The sequence below is a fragment of the Cololabis saira genome, chromosome 10 (genome assembly GCF_033807715.1).
Source record: "Cololabis saira isolate AMF1-May2022 chromosome 10, fColSai1.1, whole genome shotgun sequence".
NCBI lineage: Eukaryota > Metazoa > Chordata > Actinopteri > Beloniformes > Belonidae > Cololabis > Cololabis saira.
In genome coordinates this window covers 25,855,995-25,882,049 of record NC_084596.1, presented here as the reverse complement: position 1 = coordinate 25,882,049, position 26,055 = coordinate 25,855,995, and the positions used below count along the sequence as shown (strand labels likewise).

Sequence of the window (26,055 nt, the reverse complement as noted above, 5' to 3'; positions counted from 1 at the left end):
GAGGTGGAACAGTTGGTTCTGAACCCGCTCAAGACTGTGGAGATGACAGTGGACTTGAGGAACCCCCGCCGCCTCACCATCGTCAACAGCACTGTCTCCACCACAGACTCCTTCAGGTTCCTGGGATTCACAATCTCCCGGGACCTGAAGTGGACCACTCACATTAACTCTGTCTGGAAGAAGCTCAGCAGAGGTTGTACTTCCTGCGTCAGCTCAGGAAGTTTAACCTGCCACAGCAGCTGCTGACCAACTTCTACTCTGCCATCATACAGTCTGTTCTCTGCACGTCTATCACTGTCTGGTTCGGATCGGCCACCAAACTAGACAAGCACAGACTGCAACGGACAATTAGGTCTGCAGTGAGGATAATTGGGACTAACTTCCCATCTATCCAGGACCTGTACCTGTACAGGACCAGGAAACAGGCAGGTAACATCTCTGCAGACCCCTCACACCCAGGACACAGTCTGGTTGAACTTCTCCCCTCTGGACGGCGCTACAGAGCACTGCACACCAAAACCTCCAGACACAGAGACAGTTTCTTCCCCTAAGATGTTGTTCTGATGAACTCTCATCACTCAGAGTCTCAGAGTAATCAATCACTGTACAACAACAACAACAACAACAACAACAACAACAACAACAACAATAATAATAATAATAATAATAATAATAATAATAATAATTAATTAATTAATAATAAATAATCATATGCTGTAACAATGCACCTTTCAATAACCATGACTACCTCATACTGCTGCACCTTTCACTTTAACTTTTTTAATTGTATATATGTTATAATAATAATAATAATAATAATAATAATAATAATAATAATAATTAATTAATAATAAATAATCATATGCTGTAACAATGCACCTTTCAATAACCATGACTACCTCATACTGCTGCACCTTTCACTTTAACTTTTTTAATTGTATATATGTTATAATAATAATAATAATAATAATAATAATAATAATAATAATAATAATAATAATAATAATAATAATAATAATAGTAATAATAATAATAATAATAATAATTAATTAATAATAAATAATCATATGCTGTAACAATGCACCTTTCAATAACCATGACTACCTCATACTGCTGCACCTTTCACTTTAACTTTTTTAATTGTATATATGTTATAATAATAATAACAATAATAATAATAATAATAATAATAATAATAATAATAATAATAATAATAATAATAATAATAATAATAATAATAGTAATAATAGTAATAATAATAATAATGTATTTACTGTACAGTGAGCGAAAAAACCGGAGTCAAATTCCCTGTCTGGCATGTTCAAACTTGGCCAATAAACCTGATTCTGATTCCGATTATCCCAGTGGTTAATTATCCCAGTGTTCAGTAATCAACAATGATTATCAAATATAAATATAAAATAGTTAGTTCAACGTTTACCCCTCCTCCCCTCCCTCCACCTTAAAATATATATTTTATTTTATTTTGCACATATCGAATTCAAAACTGCAGTATAATTTGGGGGGCAATAGGTGGCAGTAGAAATCAAATTAATTGCTTTTTCAGAGTGGTTTTCTTCCCAGGAAGTGACGCGCACCAATCAGATTAGCGCCGCTGTAAGCGTTTCTATAGCAACGCTGGGAACCAACGGCAGCCTCTTGAACCAACCAATCACAGAAGCGCTGAGAGGTATTTAAATTGTGTGTCGTCACACCTACGAAATTCAAACTTTCACAGGATCACGACTGCGAGCTGTCTGGGCTTTTTCTGTGTATTCCACGTTTTCTGCAAGAGGTGAGGTTTTAAAACTGCGGCCAAACAGTGTCTTTTTTCCGTTCTAAGTTCGGCAGAGATCTCAGTTATGTATTTGTGACTATTAAAACCGCCTAATGCGACTCGTGCATGTTTAATTGACTGACTTTAATGTCTTTTCCTTTTTACGCCTAGGGTCTGTGAAAACGTGGATGAGATGGCGCAGTTCGGCTATGAGAACGACATTCACAGCATTTTGAAGCTGGACATGCCGATTACAAACGGCCCCATGGCGAGGTGGCAGAGAAAGGCCAGCTCGTCCAACACGTCCGCCATCAACGGCCTGTCGCCTGGAAAACCGGCTAATGTGTCCCAGAGTTCATCTAAAACCCCGAGTAAAACACCAGGTAATGTGTCTCTATCCGTGGGCGTGCAACGCTAACGCACACTGAACAAACCATGGATGTATTATGGAACAAACACACACCGACATGCTACTTTGTGATGCTGCGCATGCGCACAGTCGATTTTCAAAGTTTGATTGCCACACCAATCATTTCTTGCACCATGTAAAATTGATAATATGGGATGTATTAGTATTTGGTCCTTCAAAAATACACTACCCATGACATGAACTGCATTACACTTTGTGAACCTTATACGATAAAGAGGGGAAAAAAAAACTATTCCCTTTTTAAACATGTTTCTTTATTGGGTAAGCCATGTAAATTATATTACACAATAAAGATTTCTTTTAAAGGGTTCGACAGAATACCCCGTTTTATATTTTACCATACACACAAAAAAAATAAAAATAAATAAAATAAAAATAAATAAGGACACAAAACATAACAAACACCCCAAAACACACACACTGCAAAATACGTAATTATAAACAGGTCCCAAAGTAAGTACCGATTACCAATCAAACTCTGACTAAAGACGATAATAATAGGAAAAATAAAGTAATAAAATAAAATACAGGACACGCAAAACAGCAGCAACAAAAAAAAAAAAAAGATAAATAAATTTACATAAGAGGAACCCTAAAAAAAATTAGACATGGTTAGCAATATCATACTTCCCTGTAATTAAGTTAAATCAGATTAAATTAATCTTCCAAGGATGCCAAAGAATTAACAAAAGAGAGAATAGGTTCCCAAATATAAGAAAACTTATCAGAGCAACCCCTAATACCGTATTTAAATTTCTCTAAATATAAAAATATCAGGTCTTTCAACCAAGAATTAGGAGATGGAGGTTTTTGGTCCTTCCATTGAAGTAAAAAAACTATTCTATGGCTTTATTTGATATTCATTCAGTCATTGGCCTTTATTTAACCATGCAGGTCATCAAGAACACATTCTTATTTACAATGACGGCCTGGCAAGCGACAAGGACCATTTGGGGGAAAGGAATTGGGCTTAGGAGTAAAACACAGTAAAATTGTAACTCTACAAAGGTAGAAAACCATTAGATAGCATTTTTTTGGCAGAACACCGGAACATCATGACTGTATTTGTGTCTCAGGGAAAGCCAAGAAAACGCCATCGAAGATGGGGGCTGATCGCTTCATCCCCATTAGAAACAGCAAACAAATGGATGTTGCAAATTTCTTGCTCACAAAGGAGAACGAACCATCTGAGGCAAACGCACCAGCCGCATCTGTAAGTTTGCTTCACGTCCTTACCGACCCTTGTGTAACTTTATTTTATTAAGTGGTTCATCTGTATTTGAAGGTCACCCAAAAAGTGTGGTCTGTAACACTGAATGGATACAACATTGAAGATGCAAAGATTCTGCACCTTGGAGGAAAACCATTGAATGCACCAGAAGGTAGTGTATCTGCCAACACATTGCTGTTACATGTTAACTGTTAACCATTTTTGACTCACGTAATGTGGTTTTTCCTCCCTCAATTTAAGGCTATCAAAACAACCTGAAAGTCCTCTACAGCCAGGCTACCACCCCTGCCTCTGTGAAAAAGAGCAGATACATATCTACAACTCCTGACAGAATCTTGGATGCTCCTGATCTTCGAAATGATTTTTGTAAGTTGGGCCCTCTTTTTTTGACGCCAGCAACTTAAGAATATTTGATTACATCTTGGCTTTTGCTGCCGCTGATGTCATCAGAACCAACTCCTCCCCAGACTTGGGTGGGAAAACTATTCATAATCTGCTGACGGAGGTGTAAAATGGTGTGCAGTTTTGCAGTCTCTGAGCCCTTGTGTTGAAATCTGTCACCCCGATATTGATCATGGAGAAGCTTATTATATTTTGGTGTTCCATATAAGGGTGTATCCACCATTACTGAAATTAATTAAATTAACTTTGTCCCATGTGTCTGCCCCCCCAGATTTGAATCTCATTGACTGGAGCAGTCGCAACTTTATGGCTGTTGCACTTCATAACAATGTGTACCTATGGGATGCCTCACAAGGAGAGATCACTCTACTCATGAAGCTGGAGCGTGAGGAAGACTATATTTGTTCAGTGTCCTGGACCAAAGACGGAAGCTACCTGGCCATTGGCACCAGTGACTGCAAAGTTCAGGTAAGTGTGGCGGTTTAAAAATGCTATATTAGTTAGATGCTGTGGGCCAAAATATTTCTCACATGTCTTATTCTTTATTTAGTTGTGGGATGTTGAGAATCAGAAGCGCTTGCGCAGCATGGAAAGTCACACAGCCAGAGTTGGAAGTCTGAGCTGGAATGACCATGTTGTTTCCAGGTAAAAACAACTTCTCTTTTTGTGTGTTGTGTTCTCAAACTGCTCCAATTACCATAGTCATTTCCTTTTCACTTTTGCACAAAAGAAAATCCACTCAAGTTTGATAAAGGTAGTGCTGCAGGGGGGTAGTGTTACCATTGAATGTTTAAAAAAAAAAAAAAAAACTCTTTGTTCTGCCAAACTTCTCAAACCAATGAAAAAGAAAATCTCAACATTGACAAAAATGTACTGAAACATCTTTAACCTTTTGTGAGAAGTTATTGTGATCGCCGCTACTGCTGTTGAGAAAATACTTTATCTTTATTTCGTACTACCGGCCTTCAGTGTGGATAGCAAAGTAAAAAATGAAATTGTACAGGGGAACCTATTTCCTTACTGTAAATGTAACACTTTGAATACTTGAATAGCCAGATGATGAATGCAGTGGATCATCATTCAGAGGCAAAACTATCTAATGTATAATGATAAAGTAGTGTTGCAGCACAACTGCATCATATTAAAGCCAAAAAAACCCGGAAACTAGATTTTGATTACTTCAAATTGACCAGCTACGTAACATCCAGTGCTGCCAGAGACTAGAAATGAACAGAATGTGTTCCATTACATTTTTGTAAATATATTACCAAATCACTTGGGAAAAACCTCCTGGAGGCAAAAAAAATGTTTCCATTACAGGATTTCTTTTTCAATATTTGTTGTCACATGCATGATTTTTATTATCACTCCTTTCCTCACCCCCAGTGGCTCCAGGTCAGGACACATTCACCACCATGATGTGAGAGTGGCAAACCATCACATCCACACACTCACCACTCACTCTCAAGAGGTGTGTGGGCTTAAGTGGTCCCCTGATGGCAGATACCTGGCTAGCGGAGGCAATGACAACCTGGTGTGTGTATGGCCTCGTGTGCAGGAGGGAGGTGCTGGCAATGAAAGCCAGTTCGTTCGCTGCTGGAGTGAGCATCAGGGGGCTGTTAAAGTAAGTTGTCTCAAAAGCAAACCAAATTTGTACTTTTTTTATTTATTTATTTTATTTTTTTATATAATATAAATCCTTTTCTCAATGTTTGAATCCCATCAGCAGTGTATTTAACTAGAAATGTGAAAACTGTCACGATCAGACAAAGAGCAGCTGCTCAGATAATGTGTAAACTGAATATCAACTAGAAATGTATTGCAGGCTGGGACTGAATTTTGTTACACTGCACAACTCATGTGTGAATTTTATCTTTATTCTCCCCCAAACTAAGGCTTTGGCTTGGTGTCCATGGCAGTCAAGTATTCTTGCCTCTGGAGGTGGCACCAGTGACCGCCACATCCGCATCTGGAATGTCAACAGTGGCTCCTGTATCAGTTCAGTCGACACTCAGTCTCAGGTAATGACATGTCTCTTAACCTGAAAGTTTCCATGTTGTATTTCAGACATTTCTCATTAGACTGGTGTATTTATTATAATTTTCATTTTGTAATAAACAGATCTCGTCACTGGTATTTGCACCAAACTACAAGGAGCTGGTTTCAGCTCATGGATATGCCCACAACAATGTTGCCATCTGGAAGTACCCGTCCTTTACCAAAGTTGCGGAGCTGAATGGTGGGTCACGGTTTTATGCCTCACTCTTAACATTGTTGCATGCATCTTTGTTCTGATCACAAGTGGACAGTTCATATGCAAATGTTTGTCATTGTCTGACCACTTCATCCACATTTGGAGGTGATTTGACCATATATAACATGTTTTTAAATGGTGTGTGTTCTCTCCTTTCTTCCCACGAGGAAAAAATACATAAGTTCCATTTATGTTTGACAAGTTACCTATTAATCTTTCCACTGCACTTATAATGAAACTCTACTTCACTCAAGTGTAAGATGGTCCCTCTGTACTAACCTCACATTTAAGTTAACTAAATGTATGCACAGATGCTCCTAATCTCAGGCATACTTGTGTAGACAAGCAAGGCAAAAAGAAATGAACATGTATTTGCATATAGGGTTCTGCTTTCCACATTTGTGATCCGATTGCTGAAGGTGTAAAAGGAGCTATAGTGAAAGTAAGCAGATGATAACCTGGAAACTGCTGTTCATGACCATCTGTTTTGTATAAATTATTGCAGGACACGAGGACAGAGTTCTCAACATGATTCTGAGCCCAGACTCCTCAACCATTGCCACTATTGCTGGAGATGAGACGATTCGTCTGTGGAAGAGCTTTGAGATTGATCCTGTTAAGAAGAAGGCGAAAGAGAGGCTGGTCAAGTCAACCAGCAGTGTTATTCATCAGTCAATCAGATGAATTTTTACTTGGTGTTCATCAGTCAATCTGATGAATTTTTACTTGTATATTTTTTTTGTACTATATGCTGAATGAGGTATCTGCACATGTTTAATTCACAATAAAGAGAATCACCCATTTCTTGTGTTACCTGCGATTGTTCAGAGAACTGCGAGGGTGGATCTTTTTTTTATTAAAATTTTTAGTTTATAACCTTTTTAATTTTTTTTTATTGGATACATTGTGTTCATTTGACTGGGTTATAAATAAATTGATTATTTTACTTTTCCTTGTCAGTTGTCCTTAATGTAATTTTTTACAATCTAGTGAATTTCATTTTATGGATCAATTTAACAAATGAATGCAATATCAGTGACTGAAAGCTGCAGAAGCACTTGAATATTGCCTGCAATTCACCTTTACAGGTGTCATTGTTTTGCAGATACAAACTAATGTTTGGTGCCACTAGCTGGCAGTGTAGAAGCATGTGGATTGCCACATTGTGACCAGATATCTTGCAATAAAACTATTCCAACAAGGCTAAGGGCATAACATGTTGACAAGACATCTTACTCAGCTAATCTACCTTAAACTAGCTTTTGCAAACAGATTTAACTGCATCGGGTGCAGTTTTGCACAAGGGGTCGGGACCATCATACATCACACCCAACAAGTTAAAGGAGCTGTATGTAAGAGCAATAATAAAATGACCCCGACATGTCAGACATTTAAAAATCATGTTCATTTCAAATACTTGCTTCACTGACAGCACTCAAGCCAGGATATTCCAGTTTAAAAAGGAGTTTCAGCCCTCAACTGATTTCATTTTTGGCGCTTTTGCACTAGTCCCGCCTCCGCCCGGCTGGGCTCGGTGCGGCCCCGTGTACGTTTGCACTAGGGGCTGAGACGGGTAGAGCCGCTCCAAGCCGATACCATTTCTGTAACCATTCTGGCGAGGTTCTTTGCGGGCTGAGCCGGGACTATTTCTGACGTCATCACTCGCCTCTGGTCGTGGGGCCGGCAGACGTTTGAATCAGGAAGCGGGAGTCAGAGCGAGCCGCGGGTCGCAGCGATTTTATTATAAAGCGCAAAACGTCTGTTTGGTGATCCAACTCTGAGGTGCAGATGTTCATAAACTTGGTGGCTGAGGAGAGAATTAAAAGGATGTAGACGGGCTGTTTTACTCTCAGCCGCTCGCGGCTCCAGCTGATTTCTGATCAGCACCGACATGAACAAAGTTGTGCAATCGAGTACGTCACAGCAGCTTCACCCCAACCTGTCCACTTCTCACCTAGCTGGGTAGAGGCGTGACGAGCCGAGTCAGGCTCAGTAAGTCCTAGTGCAAAAGTGGCATTTGTTTTGGCCTGAAGCTCCACCCATCTCCCAATCACGAAGTCGGTATTGTTTCGGCATCCGGGTTGCCAGCTCGGCTCTAATTATCGCAGCAGCCGCTACAAACGTGTTAGATGGAAAAAAAAGCCTACGTTCCTGCTGCATTCTGCAGCCTACCTGGCAACCTCTGGTCGGGGGGAGGAGGGGGAGGGTACACGCCGCTCAACAATATTTTGAAAGTGACTGCAGTACCAGTTTTGGCCATTTCTTACAGACGGCTCCTTTAATAGTGACAACCATTTGCAGTTATTTTACTTTATTTCCAATAATGCAGAGCAGACATTTCAATGTTGCAAGAAAAAGTGAATTCAAATGGATGAAGTAGCAAGTCTGTCACTAATAATGCTAAAATGCATTAATACTGTATACCGTGTAACAATTCTCAAAGTAGAAAACATGAATTGTGAATGCTGCCCAACACAGTGCAAACCAGAACTTACCAAAAGAGACCTTTTAATAAAATGTATTTCAAAAGATAAGTTAAAACATGAAAAACCTAAATATTTGACATTTACAATCATTTTCTTTTAATAGTTTAGCCTTTATTTACATGTACTCATTTTCTGTGAACAGTGCTCCCAAGCACCAAAACCACAGTGCAGCAGGGCACACCTGAGTTTAGGAATGCTATCAGTGAAAAAAAATGAGCAAATTTCAGTGTTCAGTTTCTGCAAATCCTTGTGTTGTACACAGATCAGTGGCAAACCAGTTTGCTAATATCCCCGTGGTGTGACTGTTTGACAGAAGACTAGATTTACATCCAAATGGTGTCACAAGTTACATTTTAACTTCCACTCAAATACACAAGATATGAAGAATTAAGGGGCATGATCAAGAAAGGTTTATGGCTCATTACCAACACTAGATTTCCTTCACTTTTCCCATACTCTCTTTCCCATTTGCATGATGGAGAGCGTGCCCATTCGCTTGGTGTTTACCATTGGCCACCACAGAGACGGAGTCACTTGTCAAGCCATTTTGTTTTGGTTTGTGGGCTCTGACGGGAAGTCGGTTGCCATTCATGTAGGCCTGCACCCAAAAGTGGGAGAAGAGGAGGAAGAAGAACATTCCATACATCCAGATAAGATGGATCCACATCGGAACCTGATAGTCACACTTTTCCATGAAGTAGTACTGGCTGATGTGAACGGAGACCAGGATAAACTGCGTCTGCACAACAAGAGGGGAAAAACATCCAAAACAAAGATTTAAGCATCCCACTACAACGTAGAAGCAGTAAAAATGAGAAATGCGGTTAAGTTCAAACTTAATATATTAGTGTAAAACTACATACAAGTTGGATGGCAGTCATGTACTTCTTCCACCACAGGTACTTGTGGAAGCGAGGCCCCGCAGCAGAAAGGCCGTAGTAGAAGTACATGATGACATGTACTCCTGCATTCACCATGGCATGGAAGGAGCCCATTCCTCCATCTTGAGAAGGGGGTGGATTTAAAATTCCCAGGAGAAAATAAGTTTTGTTATACATTTATGTTGTCGTATAATTTGCCACAGATCTGAATTGATGTAACAATTGCAAAAGTTGAAGTGATCTGATGGCAATCTAGAGTAAAACTGTTCTAGATGTGCGTTGATTATATTTGCTGAGCAAAACTCACCAGGTGTCAGGGTGACACCCCACCACCATGTCCAGGGCATGAAGGAATGATGGAAAACATGAAGAAATGTGATCTGACTTTGCTTCTTTCTCAGCACAAAGAATACCTGAAACAGATGTGTATAATGAACGAACCATATCGTAGTTATTAGATCCATTTAATGCTCTAGAATTGAAAAGATCTGCCTTTACCGTGTCAAGGAGTTCGATGTATTTTGAGATATAAAACAGCCAAGCCACTCGAACCATCTGCGGGGAAAGAAAAAGGCTGGAACTTCAAATACGGCCAAGCAGTTATCAAAAGGAGGGTTTAAGTTAATCATTAATGAGCATATCATGCGCGACAATCTCTACTACAACCAACTGGCTTACCCTGAGAGCCTGCGGGCTGGTGGTGGGGTCAATAAGGTCACATCTCCACGTGTAGGTGGTACCCCATCCAGACATCAAGAACTAGGTGTCCAAATAATTAAATAAATAAAAATGTCTGGAGCCATTGCCATTAACTACATAAACACTTTGACTAGAGCCAACAACTATTTACCTCGTACACTATGTAGGCGTTGAGTAGAACCATGCAGAGGTTATAGATAACCATGGTTCGACTGAGGTTGAGAGGTTTCCGGTTTGCCATCAACCGAGGTCCAAAGTATACTGCAAAGGCGACGTAGGCCAACAGGATGGTGGTCATTTGCACCGGACCCTGCATCAGCGGGTAGTCTCTGACTCTGGCATCTGGAAAATCCACACATGCATGACTCATGACTTCTCAATGGCTAAACACAGATGCCTGGGTGGGTCAACAAAACCAACACATTTAAATGCCACAAACAGATTACCAGAACAGCAAACAAGCAAACAAACAAAACATGTGGACAAAGTAGGGGTGTAAATACATTATAAATGGAAACGTGGACACTCACCAGTTCTCGACAGGAGATAGCTGTGGAATTTTGCAACGCTGGAAACAGCTTCTCGCAGCATGGTGATGGTCTCGTCTTTCATTCAACTAAGCTCCTGAATAATATTGAACAGAAAGGGGTTGTCAAAGATGGGAGATGAAGTAGAGCTGAAAACAAGGTTGGCAGGCAACAAAGCAACGCCTGCTTCCCCTTTGACTGAACAAACAGGAGACAGCTGCAGAGGCTCATCAAACGCCACCGAGTGACCCTGGCCAACACTCAGGGAAATGTGTACAATTAACTTCTTTTTTATACAGCTTAAACTGTTTTTTGTTTTGGTTTTTTTAAATGAATTAAGTTTTGTGAAGGGATAGTGGACAATCTTAAGTCTTGGTGTAAAGACAATGAAATACTCCCACTCATGTTCACTAACAGAGCAAGTCAGACAGGTGAAGCAGAGCACTAAAGCACCTGGCGCATATAGCCAGCCCTCTAAACCAACAGTCACAAAGATATGAGTAGAATTATTGCTCTGAGCTAGATCAAGTTGGTTCTAACAATAAACTACAGGAGTAATGAACAGACTCTAACCAAAGTAGAGAGAAAAATCATAAAAGATAGTCCTATTTAAACTCAAACAATGATTGTAGAGAAGCTTAGCTGTTTTATTTGTAACTCACCTTCTGAATATAAGTCCTCAGGGCTCCTTCTAAGAGCAAGCAAGCAGCTGCACAGCCAGAGTCGCCAGACGATCCAAATGATGAGGCAGATTGATCAGGTAAGAAAAAAAAAAAAAAAGGAAAAACCTGATAGACACAAAGCCAGGCTGTGAGCGATAGCCTCTAGCTGCTTTTAAAGGTGTAGTATTTTCATTAGAAATCCAACATTAACTAAGGTAAGACTAGGGGAAATGCTGATAGAGGAGGTAAGAGAGAAACAAAAAAGTTAGTGGAAGTAAAAGGTCTGCTGTGATCACTACAGTTACTTGGCTCAGTAAGCTCAATTTAAGCCCCATGCTACTACTACAGACCTTTCAAGTTTCAGGGCCACACCCTGTTTCAGTGCCAGGCTCCACCTTCTTGTCATAGCCTAGCCTGCTTGTGACTGGACTGTCTCATCAATGGGTTGGGATGTGGTCAGACTGAGGGCCTTTGACGTAGGTAACAAAGGCATTCAGGACAATATTCTCATGATCAATACATAAACCTATGGGAGGGAAATAAATAAATAAATAAAAACATAAAGATAAATTATCTTTGATATAACTGATGCAGGCCTCAGTTAAAGTAATGACGTTCTTCTACAAATATGCTCTTCTTTTTTCGATTTAGGTTAAAGGTAAGAACAGATATGACACATCCAACATACGACTTCACTATGGCATTGCCCATCCCCTCCCGGGTTGAAGCTTCGGGGCTTGGTTCCTATCATGCGGGCTCTCCTGTGCCTCAGGTTTTACCAGTTCCCCGAGTTAAAAGGGTGTGAGGCCTGAATTAAGTTTCTTCTGGTGTTACGTGTAAGATGGACGGCAATGTTGGAATGAATGGTATCCTGTGCACGAGAGAAGGAGGAGGGTTTTGGCTGTCTGTTTACATATTGTTTAGCTGGCACATGGTCCCTTAGTCATGAAGGGAAAATCAGAGGACATTATTACATTAATTCTGAGATTTATGTGCAACATTCAAGCTGAAAACATGAAGTGGCAAATCACAAGCAGTTTTATGCCCAGATTAAAATTGAAGACAAACATTATTCTTTTATTATGTATATGAAGAAACATCTGAAAGTGTGTCAGTCTGGTGAAAATCCTCCTTGTGTTGCAGAAAATACCGTTTGGAGACGCTAAAACTTGACCAGTGAGCTTCCCGTTTGAAAAGTTCCAAGTTTCTTTGTCGTTCACAGATAAGGCAAATTAACATAACAGTTTCACCCTCTCCTATCTTAAAGAGGCATGCATGAGGGGGTCGGAGCCCTCTACTCGTCTGATTATGAAATAGTGAAGCAATTCTCCTGAAACCTGTTCCATTCATGGGTGTTGAGACTCATCAGAGGCAGCCATTCATTCTGCTCCGTTCATTCTGACATTCATGTGTCAAAAAAGAATTCTGGCACCGCTGAACAGCCAAAAATGTGAGGAAAAGCATCCTCGGCTATTCATCTGTACATGCAGGCAGGTTGTGCAGAATTTTTAAGTGATAGAGGTTTCAAGCATAAGCTTGTAATCATATGCTATCCTTTTTCAAACCTTTTTTATTTTATTTTATTTTTTGTTCCCATACTCTTGGCACAACACAACACACTCCCCTTTTCTTCTTGGTCTCATGACATTTTAATATTGACTTAGGTACAGATTTTGCCCAGTTGCAGAATTTTTGTCTCGCAGAAGCTGACACTGTGACATTCATCCCAACAGTCCTCCGCAGAGAATGGACAGCATCCTCGAGACACACCGGTTGTCCTCAATTAGCCAATTGTGAGGATTTAGACAGGGTAGAAGCCTGTTTTTGGATGTGAGCTCATAAGAAATGAATGAACGTTAGGGTCAGCTAAACATGTGTGTCAACGTGTGTTGTTTGCATGTGAAATACCTGTTACTTTACATGACAGTCACACAGCAGCTGAGGCTCATGCATAATCTTGTCAGTGACACATGGGATCTGTGGAACCTCTCTGGACTTTTGTTTTGCAAAACATGGAGCATTTTTATGTAGTTCATTATTTACAAAATTGCTATGTTTCCATTATTTAACATTTGCTATGTGCCTGATAATTTTTGTAGTTATTTTGCTGATACTTTAAGTGACTCTCAAACCAATGCATTTTCATATGGAAAACCTTTCAGACACTTAGCATTTTTCCACATTTTGGTGTGTTTTAGACTAAACTTGAAGTGAATTAATTTAATTTTGTTTCTTTTCTGAATACTCAGCAATGTGAAAACAAAGACAGTTTTATTTATGAGTTTTTGGTTGTGTGACTGGAACCTTCCATTCACAGGGTCACGCTGAAGGACGAGGAAGTCTGCACGATAAAGATTTTTTTATGCTTTTTTTTCTGTAAAAAAAAAAAGAAAAAAGAAGCACATTCAAGGATGCAGTTCTTTCCAACGGGCTTTGAGGGACATGATGACTATGGACCAAAATTAAGACCTAAATGAAGAAAGCTGCCGATATCTTATTCAATGGCTTGAAGGAAAGGTAAAAAAAAAAAGCCAACCTGTTACTCTATTTGGGAGACAATTTTCAGACTATCTTTGAACTAAAAAGATCCATAATAATAGTGTCTACTTAGAGGGGTTTGTTTTGCCCAATAACGATCCAACACACGTCCATCTCCTCCATCAAGAGTCAAGATTTTATGTTTCTCCAACCAATCTTGTTGCTTCAGTTTGTAAGTCGTATTCATATAGAATCATGTTTCAACTTACTTTACTTAATCCATATTTCTGAACATGTTCTTCTCTAGGCTTCAGGTAGTTGTAGTTATGGAAATAATGGGCTCCTGCTACAATAATATAAGTCTTTCTTTAGTTTTCTTTTTTTTTCATTGCTTTTTTGTTAATCACATATTTCTTTTAAGTTTATATTATGATAACCTGACCTTTTTGCGGTATCAGCAGAACCAGATTGTTTGCCAGAATGACCTTCACCTGTCTCTCATTTCAAACTTTCTTTGTTAAAAACATTGCTGGTTCTTTATTTTTGTTACACTCAGTCTCTGAATGACGATTGAACTTGCTATCATCTAAATAGCCTTCATTTCACTCTCATAACTAAATATATTCCAATACTTCTACAATAATAACTTTATTCTTGCAGCATTTTCTTCCTTTTTCTTCCTCACTGGTATATAGTCTGTCAAATCCCCACAACAAAACATTGGCCTGCTAGTCATATCTTAGTTTGAAAAAACTGTTGGACTGAGGCAACACATCTGCTTTGTAATAATGTGTGCATTAGGAATTCATGACTTTGGGCCCAAATTAACACATTGCATGCAAACAGTTATCTAAAAAAAAAGAGCTTGTAGAGCTCAGAGTTGGAATGTTTGAAAAAAAAAAACAAACAAGCTTTGCAAAGCCAATTGCATAACAATTCTCCCAGCAGTGGGCACAAGGTGCATGAGAGATCAAAAGAGACAGGATTTGGGGGGACTACGAAGGCCTGTTTTTAAATGTGGAGTTTTCCTTTTTTTTTTTTTCAAATGCTGCTTTGATTTTGAATAGAACATCAGTATTTAAACTTCTGCAACTTGACATGCCATGAAATAGTCTTCGTTTAACTTAAGCAGCCATAATGTGAAGACTGATGTGACTAGAACATTCTGGTCTTTATTATACGTAGAAAATCAATTTCAAGTAGAGTCTGAAATATTATAAGATATGAGAGACCTGGTGAAAAAAGTCTGGAGGTTTTCCTACTGTATCTGAAAATGTGTTTTTCTCATTTGATCAATTAAATTGGAGACGATTAACACATGGTAGCTAAAGGGGGGCAAGGCTTTCATTTAAAAAGCATCACCAACTCATGAGGTGGAATGTTAATTTCTGAAGCTGCAGACGTACTGGGTAGGGATGCCCCGATACCATTTTTTTCCCACCGAGTACGAGTATTTTAATTTGTGTACTCACCGATACCGAGTACCTATCTAATACTTCTACCACAAAAATAACTAGGCTAAAAATGCAATGAAAAATGCAATGAATTGGAAGACAGGTTTTATTTGCAACAGAAATTCAATTTTAAACAAAACTCAGCCGGCCGGGCTTTCCTCCGTGCTTTAGTCTCATCGCAGGTACATCAACATGCATGTGCAGTGCTTCACCTGAAGCCGTCCGTGTGAAACAACATAAACAATCAAATAGAATTTTAGAAAACAGGCTAAATGAAATGATGTTACACACTCTTGTACAGTAGGTGGCGGTATACACCTTGAAGTTGGTTGCGATCCGTCAATAAAACAGAGAAGAAGAACAGGAACATAAACAATCCCATTGTTACATTCCGGTTAGCCGCTAGTCTTTTTTTAGCCTAGTTATTTTTGTGGTAGAAGTATCGGATAGGTAATCGGTATCGGTGAGTACACAAATTAAAATACTCATACTCGTACTCGTACTCGGTGTGAAAAAAATGGTATCAGGGCATCTCCCCCTAGAGTCACTAATCAGTAACTACAACAACAATGAAGTGGTATCGGAGAATTTTTGCGAGTACGAGTACGAGTATATGCGAGCAGTATCGGCCCCGATACCAATACCAGTATCGGTATCGGGGCATCCCTAGTACTGGGATGGAAAAAAACTGAAGAGTGTTCCTGAATAATGAACCTTTGATGAGTTTAAATTCTATGTTACTTACATTTAGGACCACAGTCGAAGCTTTAGCCTCATGACATCAGAAAATGTTTAAAAGGCATCATTTTATTTAATTTGTTCTGGATATCCCTGATACAACTTCACAATAAGGTTTCTGTCCCAATCATAATTATCTGTAGCTCCAGAAGAAACAAAAAAGGGATACCAAAAGTTTTGTTGTGAATGTTTTATGAAAATTCTGTGCACAGAGACTGCAGAGCACCATGCTATGCTGCTTCATCTTTGATAATATCAAAGCATTACATTTTAAATTTGACTCGTTTCGCAAAGCCTGAGCATTGCAATTTCTGTCACAATATGACTCAGAATCTAGGAATAGCCCACTGGGGGTTCAGTGTTTGTATTTATGTACTGCTGGGATAAAAAGTCATATTAGGGTTGAAGGATTTTTCTTATGTTACTCTTGTTTTTTTTATTTTACAAGAAAACCAACATATTCCTTTAGGATGAACTGTGGCACAAAATGGTAGACAGCGACATCTGGCGGCATAAAAAGGAAACGTGTAGAAGTTGCAGGGCGGAAACATTTTGTATGCCCCCTGGAGATAATTAATGACGATTCTCTTCAATTAGCAGCATTGATTATGGCTGGGTGTAGTGAGATGGATGAAGAAATGAACTATTGAGCATCTGATCAAAATTATATATAGTTTAGACTATAATAGTATATCGCCTATATACTATATCATTTTAAAACAAGCACCTGTGATATGGGGACAAATGACCACGTTTTCTTTTGAATATTCGCCATCCGCGCGATTAAATTTAGCACATAATACAAAAAATAAAAATACTGATAATAATAATAATAAATATAATAACAATAATAATAAAAACAACAAAAACAACAACAACATACGTATAATAATAATAATAATAATAATAATAATAATAATAATAATAATAATAATAATAATGATGTCTGTTTGTCTCAGTTGTTTGTACAGCAGAGCAGGGTTTTTTTTTTATTTATTTATTTGCACAATGACAACAGTAAAGTTTTTTATCATACAAGGACAAATAATTTGTGCAGGAGAGGAAAAAAAGCCCGAAGGGCTTATAAAAAATCCTCCCCCTCAATACAAAATCACCAAAACAAATCAATCAATAGAAAAAGAATAGAAAGGAAAAGAAAAGGTAAAAGAAACAAAGAAAAATACAATAAACACCCAAACAAAAATATCTATGAAATGGCAATTTCATTTTAGTACGAATAGCCTGTTAATTTTGTCTATATAAAAGATACCCCATTAAGTTGGTCCTAAACATTTTTAAGGATGATACTAATTTAAGAGATCTATCTAAACAGTTCCAGAGTTGAGGGCCATGGAATTTGATAAAGGATTGGTGACTGGAGGTACGACAAAGAGGTAAATGAAAGTTCTTCCCACCTCTAACTGAATAAGAATGAATATCTGATGATAACATAAAAAAATTATGAAAAGTGCCTGGAATGTCTTAAATACAGGTACATATCTGCTCCAGCAGAGGGGTCAATTTGTGGCTACATAATTCCTCTTTACATAAACTTTAGTGCTAGATGTGAGTTATTAAAGTCCATTTTAATCATCCACATGTGTGAGTTACATCAGTGAACTATATTTAAACCTTGTTATCACTAACTAAGAAATTGGATGACAGGAAAAATCAATTCCGCACGGTGTGCTCATTTAATCCGCCCAGATTTGTGAATGGACGTAGGTTTGATAGATTTGCCTACGTCTGTCCGCAGGCATGGCATTTTTGCTCGCTGCAAGAGGGAGGCGGGTACTAAACCTCCATTCCGGGCCACTCCCTACTGTAAAACCAGCAGACGCACTTGGGGGCCAATGGGAAGGTTGGACAACAGGTAGGCGTCCTCCTCTCTGAGCGGTGACTGCTGCGGGAACAAGAGCGGACCATGCCGGAGGAGAGGAGACCCGCACCAGCACAGCTCCACACACATCACTAAGGACGAGGCTTGTGACAGTTTCACTCTGACAGTCGGGCTTTTTTGTTTTAGTTGCCAGGAAACCCTACGGAGAACTGCTGAGTAAAGTGTCCTTCTTAATCCAGGATCATTTCTATACGGAGATACACCTCGCTCTGGATGAAATGCTGGTGAGTCTCACTTTTCCTTGAAGTCTGCATGGAATAATTGTTTATTTAATCGCCCTAGCGCAGATTTTATGTCCTATCCAATTTTAAATCAGGTCAATATGCACATGTACGTTCCCCAGCAAGCATTTATCCTGTTATCAGAGGTTGTTGCATAATCCAAGACCTGTAGCAGTATCTTAACTATCCCTCCATGTGACTCACAACAATAACGCCTCCATCATATTCTTATGTAAGTTCCTGTTCTGTTTTAGTTCTGAATGTCTTCATATGCACCCACTTTTATTGTAAATGTACAGAGGAGTGTGTGTGTGTGTTAACAAAAGGGATTACTGATTTAATCCCACCTTCCTCTGCCAAAGGTTTCCTGTACCTGCTCAAAAGTATTCATCCACGTAAAACTAACCATTTATCTGATGTGTCATTTGTCGTTTTGTCCTCGCAGCTGCCATTTTATCTTCATCACTAAACCGCGATCCTCAGAGGGAAACGAGGACAGTGTTGATTACACAGCTGATCCCTGAGAGGTCAGACGCTCTGACCCACATCCGCTGCAGGAGGACATGGAGGTGCTCCGGCGCTCCTCTGTTTTTGCTGCAGAGGTCCTGGATGTGTTTGACAGATCGCTGAGCGACAAGGAGCTCGTGTCCCAGTCTAAAGCGCTGTGCAGAGACTACATTTTGTCCAGACTCAACCAGAATGGTCTGGGATGGTCCAAGAGTGAACTTAATTTCACTCCCCCGAATGCTGCACTTGCTGAGGTGACCATGGTGCTTCTCTGTCTTGGTAAGAAACTGTCTGAACCACATACCAAGCTTTGAAAAGGGCTCGTTGACCTTTACTTGTTTATGCATGAAAAGAGCAATGCATTTGAAGTTTTTAGTTGGTCATTTGAAGCTGGCGCATGCCAAGCATGAGTCATTTTAAAATTCCTCTCTGAATCCACATTAGAAATTAATTGAAGAGTCACATGAAATGAACTGGTATGAAAAAGTGCCTTCCTCAGTGGAAGCGATGAGTTGGGGGCTTGTGCAAGATTTTTGGGTCATTTTTCAGAGGTTTAAGGTAAAAGTATCTCAAATCTGTGTGTGTTCACTTTCAGATTACAATCGAGCACACATTTTTACCTAGTTTAATAGATGCGGTCTCACAGACTTAATCATTCTCAGACCAATTTATACATTATCTTCATCCAGACTGATGTTAGCTGATGCATTTTGGTCTAAAAAGCAGTTTTTTGTGAGAAGTAAGTCAGAAATCACATCACCCAAGAGAGCAGGTACGAGATGGAAAATAAAGGAAACTATACTGGACAACTCTTCAGACTTGACTTTGAAATTGATTTCCATATGCGCACCGTCTATACGGGCTATTTTAAGGTACAATAAGCTTGGAGCGAATGATGAGTAATGGATCATGTCTGTAAGTGCGACATCAGCTTAGGATGTTCAGCTTTTTCTTCACATGGCTCAGTACAGGTTCATGTTTAACCTCAACTAAAAAAAAAAAAAAAAAAGTTACATCCTATAAAATAAATGTTAATTGTGCCCTTCTCAAGACCCTGTGCTTTTTTTTTTTTCTTCTTTTTCTCGACCCTCCTGTTGCTAGGTGACGAGCTGGAGTGTATACAGCCCAGTCTGTACAGGAACGTGGCACGGCAGCTCAACATTTCTGTTGCCATGGAGAATGTGGTTTCAGATGCCTTCCTCGGCGTAGCAACAGAGATTTTCTCAGCAGGTACGACACGTGACCGCTGCAAGCTCGGAGATGATGATGGTGATGATGATGATGACGATGATGATGATGAGTAGCATGCTGGAAACTACACGTGTACTTGGAAGATCTTCCAGCACAGGAAATGACTTTCAGTTGTGACCAAAGATGGAGGCAGTTAAGAGTTATTTAACAGGTGTGGAGTGAGTGGGTGAAAATCAGATGTGGGTGGAGGGAGACTTCATTTAAAACCCATAATAAGTCCTATAGTAAGTTTAGAAACTGTTTCCTAAATGCAGCTTTGGGCTGTGGCTCTGAAAAATAAAATCTCATCGGTCGAGTTCACCTCTAATCATGTTTTAGCCAGTACAGCCTCACAGGGAAACAGAAAGACATTCTTCCTTTCTGTTTTGACCCAAGATGTTGTATAACATGCGGTTTCTAATTTGAGCCCCTAAAACATATTAGCCAAGATTGGAAACGATGATAAAAATGAATTGAGTCAACAAAACAGGGTTTAACAGTCTTTTTGAAGAAACTGAGGTCTGATTTTCCAGATCAAATCATCCAATTTAAACACTTAGAGAGAAGATAAAAAAAAGATCATGATCTCTTATGTAATTGTGTTACTTTTGGCACAGTAATTTTGTCCTTTTAATGCACAATATATTGTATTAAATTATTATACAACTGGACGTTGTGTAAAAAAACACTCCACCTCATTTACCCTCAACATTTGATTTCAGTGTTTCAGTCTTGTGCGGCTTTCAAATTTTGACAAGATACTCTCTTTTTTTTTAATCACTTTTTGGACACTCATGCCCTTTTATTTGAAAGTGACAATGCAGGGAAGTGTGAGGAGGGATCACAGCCTGGGACTTTAACTTGGGCTAACTTGTGTACCTTTGACTTAACGTTGTTCTAAGACTACAGCCTAAAATGCAAGAAGCCTCAATAGTCTGTAAAGTTTTCGTGCATTCTTTTGGGGCCACATTCTGTGATAAATGTCTTAATGTGGCGCTAAATAACCAATAGGCTTCTATTTGTGACACATTTTTATCCGATTGATTGGCAGTATATCAGGTACGCCTCAAGCACACGTCAGAGGTGTCTTCATAGCTACTATACAAAATTTCTGTAGTAAAAATATATGTGGCGGTTCTTGGATCCTTTTTTCTTGCAGACAGATGTGCTCGGTACTTTTTTATTAAAAGCAGTTCAAATGTGACTCGAAGACCTTTGTATAAGCCCCAGGGACAGATTTGAGTCTGGCTGCAGAGTGATGAACAAGAAAAAAATTTGGCTTGCTGCCTGGAAATACCCAAAACAGACTTGCTTAATATAATGTCCAGGCTTGTATCCTCATCAACTGTCCCCTCTTCTGATGTCATGAGGCAGTAACTTTTTAGAAACGGCGTGGGATTCCTCCTGAAGAATAACAAACTGGTGAACCCTGCCTGCTCCGGCCTGGGATGGGTTGAAACCTGGATATAAATAGCAGAAAAAAATGTGGAAACTGTTTGACATCTATCCTATAGCTTTCTGGTATTTGTTTTCATCCTTCAATCAAAAAGGAACAATGTGCAGAAATGTGTTTGGAAGAGGTGCAGCGGTCATCTGCACTGATGTGTCCTTCAGTAAAATCAACATAGCTTGTCTCTCCTCCATCTATCTTCTCCTGCCTCCCACTCCTGTTCATTCTCTTTCCGCCCTCCTGTCTTTATCCCCGACAATCTCGTCTCTATTCTCGGCCTGCTTCTCAGTAGGGAGGGAGACATGACGTGCTCTGACAGCTTCCATGGACAGTTATCTCATTTAATCTCACCCACAGCTCTATCCACTTATAGACACAGTCAGACGTTGTGGTTCAGCTCAGAAGAACATTAATGACAAAGCAAGATGGGCTAAAAGAGGCCAATGCCATTAGGCCCTTAACTTTATCACTTATTTTTTGTTGTAACAGCCCCAGATTCCTGGATTCCTGGATTCCTGGATCCTTGGAAACTGTTCTTAGAAACGGCCGGGTGCCCTTAATGATCAGATTAGATTTTGATGTCAGATCATCCTGAAGTAAATTAGGTTAAAGAAGGAGCAAGACGTGGTCTTTATTCCCAGCTTGCTTTTGAACCAGTTTGACCTTCCCTTAACTATAATTGCATCAGTAGTTTACATTGAGTCTCACCCTGTTCATCTCTATGTCGCCACTGTTATAAAACCTCTTATCAGTCACATTAACAGAAAATGCCCTGATTAGTTGACTTGAACTTGGTATTTACAGTTTATTTCTGTGCAAAGTCCACTGACAGTCCCACAAGTGCAACGTCGAGTCAGAGCAAGTGACAGAAACCTCAGAGGATACAGGCGTTATCACTTGGAAAAAGAGTGCTAAAACTGTAAATGACAATTTATTGATTTCAGTAAAGAAGTCCTCCCCCTGTGGACCATGTGTGACTGCAAGGGAGAATCAGATCCAAGTTGAGATCCTCTACCATCAAGATAATTAAATATAACCCATTAATGTCTTCATTTTTTGCTGTAGGTGTAACATGGGGTAAAGTGGTATCCTTGTACGCGGTAGCTGGAGCTCTGGCAGTGGACTGCGTCAGACAAGGCTATCCCTCTACGGTCCAAGTCTTAGTGGACAGCTTGGGACAATTTGTCCGCAAATTTCTGGTTCACTGGCTGAAGAGACGGGGAGGATGGGTGAGTGTCCCCTGCTGAACTACCAGATAGTCTCTTTAATTAAGGTTGTAATGCCTGAGCAGCACTGAGCTCTTTTCTGTCAGGCAAGAATTTACTATTTATTATTTAATAATGATTATTAAATTATTGTTACCATTTATATCATTTTCTGAGTATTTACTATTTCCGTAATGGCACTACATTATCTGTGTTGTAAAAATGTCAAATGAAATAAACTGACATTTGAGACAATAAAAGGGTAAGCTGGTGCATCTGAGGATTCAAACTGGTGACATCAAGACCGGTTCTTGTGCAGCCACATGACTAATTATGTTTAATGCTAATAACTCAGTTGGCTCTCAGAAGCTCCGACAGCGAGTGCAGCTGTTGGGACAAACATCACTCAGAGTTAAGACTTTTACCTTTTTTTTTTTTTTTTCCCCCCCATCTAAAATAATTATTAAAAAAAAATGTTTCAAATTCCTTTTTTCAATTTTCGACCGATGACTGACTTGATTAGATCTCTGGCTCCAAAAATGTGTCGGTGACAAGCAGCTCCACCAAACTGCTTAATATTCAATTTAAATTTAAAACAGCATTTTAAATCCTTGGAGGGTCATAACTTAAAAAAAAACAAACAAATACATGTTTTTCTACTCAGAGATCTAAGGTAACATGCCTTTTATCGTGTTTTTTTTTCTTTTGTTGTTTTTTATTTTTCCTTTTCCTTTTGCACACATTAACCTTTGCAAAGCAGCTACTTATTGCTCAGGTGTCACTGATCTATTTAATTATTTATGGACATTCTCCAATAAAGAGGTTTGCTTTTTCTATTCCAAGTGTATTTTTATAGAAGCAAGCAATGACAGTGTTTTTAACTTACCCTAAATTGGCATTATAGTATGTAAAAAAAATTTAAAAGGAGTTCAGGAGATAATCATGGTACATTTTTGAGAAAAAAAAACATCTGTGAACAGGAAGACATTCACGAGAAGAAGAAAAAAGTGATTACAAATACATTTTTTTAAAAGGAATCGTAGTACTTGACTTTAAAGTTGGGTCAACTTTGTCACACCAGAGCTGGGTAACGGCAAGTTTGTGACTGCAAAAATTGATATCTCTTGTCGTCCTAGAGATGCTGATTTACAACAGATATTTTGGATTCTTATGTTGATAGGTAATTATGGTTTAAAATCACAAGTTTTCACTTAAGATAATATCTCAATGAAAATTCTTATTTGATTTGGTAAATCAAATGCTGCAGGCATAACATTTAGCAAAGGCCAACTCTGTCCAACCCTTTGAATAACGACATAACGTGCTGTATGGCTGTATTGTTAATTGTAGTTGGCTTGTCAGTGAGGAGATAATGCTTCCTTTCCAACTTTTGTACCTGGAATGCCGTCAGCTTGGGTGAGACATCGTTTGCAGCTTTACGTTCTGACTTCAGAGTAAAAACTGAATACAATAGTGTTTTCTAGTATTAGAGAGGCCTTAATATGTTTCCTGGTAGGTTCATGGCTTTTGGCGTGTGGCTGAAGAGGTTTACACACTTCAGTGTTTTTAAAACTGAAAGAGAGTGCTTTTTTTCCCCTTTTGTGTGGCAAGAATGCATCTTTGGACTCTTATCTACTTGTGAAAGTACACTGGTGGGAGTTTTCTTGGAGCATGAGGCAGCTTCTAATTTCAAAGACTATAAAGTGACTCGACAAACCCTCTATGATGTCACCTGTTGGTTTTGTTAAGAGCTCTTAAAGGTTTGACATTGGTTATCCATAATTTCTACAGTTTATAGTAATTATTTAAGATGCATCAAACTAGAAAACATATATAGAAAATGTCAACATCTAAATATTAATGAAAAGCTTGCTTGGGACATTTCAATAGACACCTTCTGAAAGGCTAATGTCCTTTAATGTGCAGGTAAAGCTCTGTAATTTCGCACATTTCTATAAAACCAGCAGTCATTTACATAGAGTACAAGTGTTCAGGTGATTGAAAACTCTGTCTCTGTGTTTTCTCTGTCAGACGGAGATCATGAAGTGTGTGGTGAAGAAGGATCTCGCTCCAGAGCAGCCCTGGCTTTCCTCCACCGTCGAATCCATCAAATACTTCCTCACCACAATGTACGTCTACATCATGAAGGAGCCATGATCAGCTGAGAGGGAGACTAGAGGAGCCGCCGTGTTATGGGAGTCGAATCTCACACTTGTCAATGAAAGCTGGAGTGGAGCGATGAGGAGGTTTGAGCTGGCCAGCAGATTCCAGTCTGTTGCTGAATGGCCATCAACAAATGTTTCATCGGCAGCCCGTCTGCATTGCCTCGGTGTCAGTTGAGCCTACGTGTGATTACCCTTCATCCAAAGAGAAATCACCTTGCTATTAAGCAGCATAAATGGCATCTCCTGTATAACTCCACCACTCCTCAGCTTTTTTATTTTGGGCTTTTTTTCACTGCTTGTACCAGTGCAGTCAGGCTTCCAGGCTTCTCTTCTCATTGTACCCAATAATGGCCAAATAACATGAGGACAGGTGAATGATATGCACTGAATGTGAAGCTTATTTCACAGTTTTGTTCTTTTTTTAAATCTGTAAATAGCTTATTTATAATTTTAGTTTTTTTGATTATGAAACCACTGCAGTATAATATCTGTCACTACAGAAGCTCTTCAGGATGGTTTGTGTGCAATGGATGTGACTTTGTAAATGATGGTCTGATTTTTTTTTTTTTTTCTAACTTAATAAACTTGACCATATCGTCACTCTGGGGTTATGCTGCTTTGTGATATTTCATCCCACAGATCTGACATTTAGACAGATTTATAACCAGTTACTTTTAAAGCAGACTTTTGCTTGGAAGTGATCTGTGTTGCTAAAGCTGCACTGATTTTGGGTCACTGTGTCATAGGAGAGCATCAGAATCTCAGGCCAAAAAGAAACGAAGCAAAAGTGGATTAGTGGAATCTGTTAAATCTCATAATTTGGAGCCCTTCAAGTTGCAAAACAGTAAAATGTGCAAACGTAAGCCTTAAAAGCAGGTGGAGGCTGCAACCTTAATAAATGCTGTTCTGAGAAATGATAATCTGGTTTTGGGGAAATGGGAATCCAACAATAATTTGATCTTTCAGATCCAGAAATAAAAGCATGAGACTAAAAAGTCAACCTGTTTGTGGTGGTGAGTAAATTTAAAGTTTTATTGTGTTCACATCTTTGCGATAAAAATACTGAAATGGAAATACTATTCCAGCAGCCTAAAAACAGGATTTTAAACATACATCCAATGCTTAATCTGGACACATATTCAGTAATGTTCCTGGAATCATTGGATGTTTTGGGTCTTTCAACATCAATACCGTCCTCCAGGTGACCCAGCCGGGCTGATCAGACCCCAGCTTGTGTCCAGATGGCTAACTAGCTACCAGGACTCCATGGCTCCCCTCTTTTGAGCCACAGCCATCTTGATGCTTTCTCTGCCGTATCGGTGGTACTGCTGATGGCTTTCCTCTTTCTCTCACCCTCG

The 26,055-nt window shown here is 39.2% G+C and overlaps 3 protein-coding genes across 3 annotated transcripts; 2 read left to right on the top strand and 1 right to left on the bottom strand.

The window, feature by feature from the left end:
- The first annotated feature begins 1,725 nt into the window (after nucleotides 1–1,725).
- Nucleotides 1,726–7,040, top strand: cdc20 (cell division cycle 20 homolog). Its single transcript, XM_061732285.1, has 11 exons — nucleotides 1,726–1,795; nucleotides 1,949–2,160; nucleotides 3,284–3,420; nucleotides 3,493–3,589; nucleotides 3,679–3,804; nucleotides 4,112–4,308; nucleotides 4,391–4,485; nucleotides 5,227–5,464; nucleotides 5,736–5,861; nucleotides 5,962–6,079; nucleotides 6,600–7,040. Exons 2-11 carry the CDS (start codon nucleotides 1,971–1,973, stop codon nucleotides 6,776–6,778), a joined length of 1,503 nt encoding a protein of 500 aa, XP_061588269.1. The 5' UTR covers nucleotides 1,726–1,795; nucleotides 1,949–1,970; the 3' UTR covers nucleotides 6,779–7,040.
- A 1,629-nt stretch (nucleotides 7,041–8,669) lies between these two features.
- On the bottom strand, nucleotides 8,670–11,693 carry elovl1a (ELOVL fatty acid elongase 1a). Its single transcript, XM_061732286.1, has 8 exons — nucleotides 11,350–11,693; nucleotides 10,691–10,784; nucleotides 10,312–10,502; nucleotides 10,140–10,220; nucleotides 9,960–10,016; nucleotides 9,769–9,874; nucleotides 9,444–9,583; nucleotides 8,670–9,319 (listed from the first exon to the last, which is right to left on the bottom strand). The coding sequence occupies exons 2-8, from the start codon at nucleotides 10,770–10,772 to the stop codon at nucleotides 9,011–9,013; spliced, it is 966 nt and encodes a 321-aa protein (XP_061588270.1). The 5' UTR covers nucleotides 10,773–10,784; nucleotides 11,350–11,693; the 3' UTR covers nucleotides 8,670–9,010.
- A 6,194-nt stretch (nucleotides 11,694–17,887) lies between these two features.
- On the top strand, nucleotides 17,888–25,297 carry bokb (BCL2 family apoptosis regulator BOK b). Its single transcript, XM_061732283.1, has 5 exons — nucleotides 17,888–18,143; nucleotides 18,586–18,926; nucleotides 19,749–19,877; nucleotides 22,393–22,556; nucleotides 24,564–25,297. Exons 2-5 carry the CDS (start codon nucleotides 18,704–18,706, stop codon nucleotides 24,687–24,689), a joined length of 642 nt encoding a protein of 213 aa, XP_061588267.1. The 5' UTR covers nucleotides 17,888–18,143; nucleotides 18,586–18,703; the 3' UTR covers nucleotides 24,690–25,297.
- Nucleotides 25,298–26,055: the final 758 nt, after the last annotated feature.

Coding starts and splice junctions, on each gene's coding strand:
- cdc20 (XM_061732285.1), top strand. CDS start 1,971: ATGGCGCAGTTCGGCTATGAGAACGACATTCACAGCATTTTGAAGCTG. Junction 3,590..3,678: donor ACCATTGAATGCACCAGAAG/GTAGTGTATCTG, acceptor CCTCAATTTAAG/GCTATCAAAACAACCTGAAA. Junction 6,080..6,599: donor CAAAGTTGCGGAGCTGAATG/GTGGGTCACGGT, acceptor AAATTATTGCAG/GACACGAGGACAGAGTTCTC.
- bokb (XM_061732283.1), top strand. CDS start 18,704: ATGGAGGTGCTCCGGCGCTCCTCTGTTTTTGCTGCAGAGGTCCTGGAT. Junction 19,878..22,392: donor AACAGAGATTTTCTCAGCAG/GTACGACACGTG, acceptor TTTTTGCTGTAG/GTGTAACATGGGGTAAAGTG. Junction 22,557..24,563: donor TGAAGAGACGGGGAGGATGG/GTGAGTGTCCCC, acceptor TTTCTCTGTCAG/ACGGAGATCATGAAGTGTGT.
- elovl1a (XM_061732286.1), bottom strand. CDS start 10,772: ATGAAAGACGAGACCATCACCATGCTGCGAGAAGCTGTTTCCAGCGTT. Junction 9,584..9,768: donor GGGTGTCACCCTGACACCTG/GTGAGTTTTGCT, acceptor CCCCTTCTCAAG/ATGGAGGAATGGGCTCCTTC. Junction 9,320..9,443: donor ACATGACTGCCATCCAACTT/GTATGTAGTTTT, acceptor CTTGTTGTGCAG/ACGCAGTTTATCCTGGTCTC.